The following is a 4,421-nucleotide window of genomic DNA, read 5'->3' as shown; positions in this document are numbered from 1 at the left end:
TTATTCATACGTTAATTTCATTAATCAAAAAGGTAATATTTTAAGTAAATTTTAAAGAAAATTTTATAATTAAAAACAACAAAAAATAAGTAATTTTATACAATAAAATAAATAAAAAGATAACAAAAATTGATCAGATATTGTGTAATAATCTAGAATCTAGATTATATTAAATATATGCGCCAATATAATATTTAAAGATGTATTTTATTATAATTTGAAATATAAAATAGAACTTATTTTTCATAAATCTATTGTGTGTGTGTGTGTGTGTGTGTGTATATATATATATATACACATATACATACACATATACATATATACATACATATTCTAATTATACATATTGGGTGCTTTTTTTATTTGATACTTGAGGAGTACAAAGAAACATAAAACGTGATGTCGATTTATATCACTATAAATAAAAAACATTGTCTGATGTGTGCTAACAGCAAAGGCATTAGTATTTATCGGAAATATTGTTTATATATGTTATAAAGACAAAAATAAAGGCTCAAATCGTATTAACATTCAGTTATTACATCTGTTGACTTAATAGCTGCGTTTAGCATAAATTCAGTTTTGCAACTGTTATAAGATTCTTTAATACGATTGGTAATACATTTAGATCCAGCAAGAAACAAAGAGCAAGAATCAAAGATTCTATAACATGATTGATTCTTTTTGTTAAATTTGTCAGCAGATTTTTGTAAAATTCAAGCAGACGAACGATACTGGAAAATTCCTTTACTGTTTCAATAATTTCATTAATTGTTTGGACAAAATCATACGTTATGTATATATATATATATGATAAAGCGCAATAAAATTATTTATATATGTTTATTACGTTTTACAGTAATATCTAATAACTTTTTATTGGAAAATTAGTTTTTGCAATATTTACTCTCTCTAAGAACTATTTTGATTTCTTTAATTAAACTTAATTTTTTTTTAATTTTACAGACAAAATGCATATTCACACAATAAATGTAACTAATAATAATTAAATTAAAAACATTTACCAGACTAGATTAGAAAAAACAATTGGAAACCATTATGATTATGACGCATGTAAATCTAATTGATATTAAATCTCGAAGAACAGTATCAATTAATGATACGTACTATTAATAATTAGATCCTCTTAGGTTAAATTTCAAAAAAGGAGAAATTTATACGTGAATATATATTTAAATCTTATTTTTATTTATGTAGGATTCTTTTTGTATAGAATTTTTTTATACTAAAGGTATTCAAATTAAAATTTTACAAAGACATTATTTAATAATTTGGCAAAATTATTAAATTATTAAAATTAAAACATTTGGTAAAATTATGATCTTCTTATCTCTGTTAATTGTCCTTACAACAATTTGTAATATTTATCATGACTTTTAATATAAATAAACTCTAATTCTTTCTGTAATCCCTGTACATTCAGAATGCACACATCGTGTTTTTCTTCGATTAAAGATTATGTAATTTATCTGAGTTGTAGTACTTAGAATTAATATATGATATACTTCTGTAATAATTATTTGTTAATTATAATAATTATTTGTTAATTGTAATAACAAAAATATTTATTATAATACAAACTTATAATATTTACATTGTCAAAAAAATATATTTCATGAAACTCAATTTGTTTTAATGTGATTGAGGGAATATATTAGAGAAATCTAATTATTTTTATTTACACATGTAATTATAATAGTTAAAAAATATTTTTAGTAGGAAAATTTTAGAAATGATTTTTGTTTGTATTAAAAAACAAACAAATTAGAAGTTAGTGATTTTATGCGACAGATGTCGAAAAAAGGATAAATAAATTTATAAATGAAAAAATTGCAATCAAGTTGCTTATTATAAATAAAATAACGGAGAAAAACGTCGAACATATAATAATTAACAATAATTTAACAATTACACACAATTTCATAACATAACAATCAAATATTAATTTACTATGACTAATTATGATGTAACTCCAATATCATTTATAATTACAGTACAGGACGAGTTCTCGATTAATCTCAAATCTTTCCAAACATTAATTTTCCGGATTTCACCATATAGCCTTGTTATCAACAATCTCGTGGTTGGTATTCTTGCCCAACATTTTCCTAACGCCGGTGTTATGTCGGCAGAATCCGTTTGTCCTGGAGAAATCCATCGGGTGATTAAATTCACAGTAATTACAACTGCTTGGTACTTCATCGTGAGGAATCGACATATTTCGGCTAAATCTTCGAGCTCATAAGTTGTTTCGTTATCACTTTGTTGTGCGTTTCGCGTTACCTTGAAGAAGAAATGACCGGTTATTAAAAAAATACGAGTATATTCACATATAAATTAATTTCCATGTCATAAAATTAAAATTAATATTATATTTATATTAACGTTATAGTTTCTCAACTTATTATTTATCTTAATACTATAAGTAGTATAAATTAACTAAATATTTTAATTACCAGATATAGACAAAAAACGTTAAATTATTTCTTAATATTATAAGTAATATGAATTAACTTAATATTTCAATTATCAGATAGATAAGAAACGTTATTTTATTCCTTAATTTGTAATTGCGCACACGCGCGCGTGTGCGTAATCGTATTACTTTTAACATTGCTAACAGTAATATAAAGTTTAATCAATAACATGTACGGGAAGTTATACAGATTATGAATAAAAAGTTATTTATTGAGGCACCTTGAAGATAATTGCCGGTAAAGAATCGATAATCACGAGGAGGACCTTTCTTTCTTTCAATGACGCTTCATTCTGCTCTTGTTCGCAAAGAGTTACCAATTGTCGTAAACCTTGTATCAATTCGTTGGACGAATGCGCTTGATAAATTTTCGTACTGCGCAATGCATCGTCTATAATCTGTGAAAAAGAAAATTGACTTTCAAAACTCACAATCAGTAGCATTTTGAAGATAATCAATCATATAAAAAGTTTATTTTACAAGTCTGTCATTTATTAAGTTATTTCTTTCTTTCTTTTCAAGAATTACTTTTTCAATTATACTGATATAATTGTGGTAGATATATGAATATGCGCTGATATTTTTATTATTATTTGCAACTAATGTTATTACTTTCTGCTCGAAATTTCTTGCTCTCATAATTCCCTCGTATCGCATTCTGCAGAAATCTCTCTTTGTGTCAAAATACCATACAATGCCGTCTGACCGGCTAGCGACGTTAGCTGCTATTGTGAAACATAATTGAGTCTTCCCGGAGGCCGAAGGTCCACATAATTCGCATAACTGTCCAGGATACAGGCCACCTCTCAGCAATTCGTCCAAACTATTTGAAAATGAGACATTATTAACTAAAAAGTACATTCTTTTTTCTTCCTCTGTGTAAAAGCATTGTATGATGTATTTTTAGAGTTTCTAAATATGTAGTAAACATACCACGTTATACTGGTCGAAATTACATCACGTTCTATCGCAAGGAGTTGCGTTGCATTCTTCTTTATTCCACCAAACTTCTTCAATATGTGCTGTTTCACTTGCAACACATCCTGTAAATAATAATATTTAATTAAATTTATAAATATTGAGTAATCCACACAACTATCTTCTATCAATCTCTCATTTTTTTTATTATAGACATTTCACATTTATTTCTTTCAAATAAAAGTTTAATAAATTAATATCAACCGAAAGAGACTAACTTCTAAATAAAATATTTTATTATAAGAATTCATTAGTACTCGTTTCTATCAATGTAGTTTAATTTTATTTCAATTCAATTAACTATTCATCTTTTTCCAGTTCTAAATATTGGAAAAGAATAAAAGAACAAGATTAAAATTAATTTACGTTAGTACAAACGAGCATAAAGAATAAAACATTCCATTCGTTTCTGTATGTTTCAATTCTTTATGTCTAAAAACGACGCAATGTTTATTCTCCAGTAATAAACATTTTCAAAAATGTTTTCATCTTTCTTTTACGGAATACGCACCGTGTGTGAAAGACCAATGATATTTGTCAATTTAATCGGATCCGTTGAGACAAAATCCACCATTGTGACCACGTTTCTCCGTCGTAAATTCTCGGTCATTGTTTCCGACAAACTCGGATGAACATCTGCGTTCAGTTTTATCATCTTTTAACTTTGTCGAAGTATCTGCAAAAGAATCGAAAAATTAATTAAAAAATCTTTCCTTCAGAAAAAAAAACTACTTTATAGAAAATTTAATACTTGTAGTTGCCAATTTATAACTATTTAATAATTCTTTTAATATTACTAAAAATAAGTGATTAATTGGCCAGTACTAGTATTCAGTTTCTATAAGTAAAGATAGAAAGAAATTTTACAATAAATTAAGTAAAAATAAATGTGGATAAAAGTGTCCCCCTACTATTGATATCATATATATATATATATATATATATA

General features: G+C 25.7%; 1 protein-coding gene across 2 annotated transcripts in view; it reads right to left on the bottom strand.

Annotated features, from left to right (window-relative positions):
• Positions 1 to 1,980: 1,980 nt before the first annotated feature.
• The window catches only part of Rad51D (Rad51 recombinase D), a 4,037-nt gene continuing 1,596 nt past the window's right edge, over positions 1,981 to 4,421 (bottom strand). For both annotated transcript variants that reach the window (XM_018547791.1, XM_018547790.1), the window contains exons 2-6: positions 3,987 to 4,151; positions 3,431 to 3,540; positions 3,110 to 3,320; positions 2,719 to 2,895; positions 1,981 to 2,304 (exon numbers count right to left, since the gene is read on the bottom strand). In XM_018547791.1, coding sequence (XP_018403293.1) covers positions 1,981 to 2,304; positions 2,719 to 2,895; positions 3,110 to 3,320; positions 3,431 to 3,540; positions 3,987 to 4,130 — 966 coding nt within the window. In that variant the 5' untranslated portion in view covers positions 4,131 to 4,151. The remainder of the gene's footprint in view (positions 2,305 to 2,718; positions 2,896 to 3,109; positions 3,321 to 3,430; positions 3,541 to 3,986; positions 4,152 to 4,421) is intronic.

This window comes from Cyphomyrmex costatus, unplaced genomic scaffold, assembly GCF_001594065.2.
Source record: "Cyphomyrmex costatus isolate MS0001 unplaced genomic scaffold, Ccosl1.0 scaffold685, whole genome shotgun sequence".
In the NCBI taxonomy this organism is placed as follows: domain Eukaryota; kingdom Metazoa; phylum Arthropoda; class Insecta; order Hymenoptera; family Formicidae; genus Cyphomyrmex; species Cyphomyrmex costatus.
This window is presented reverse-complemented; position numbering and strand designations above follow the sequence as displayed.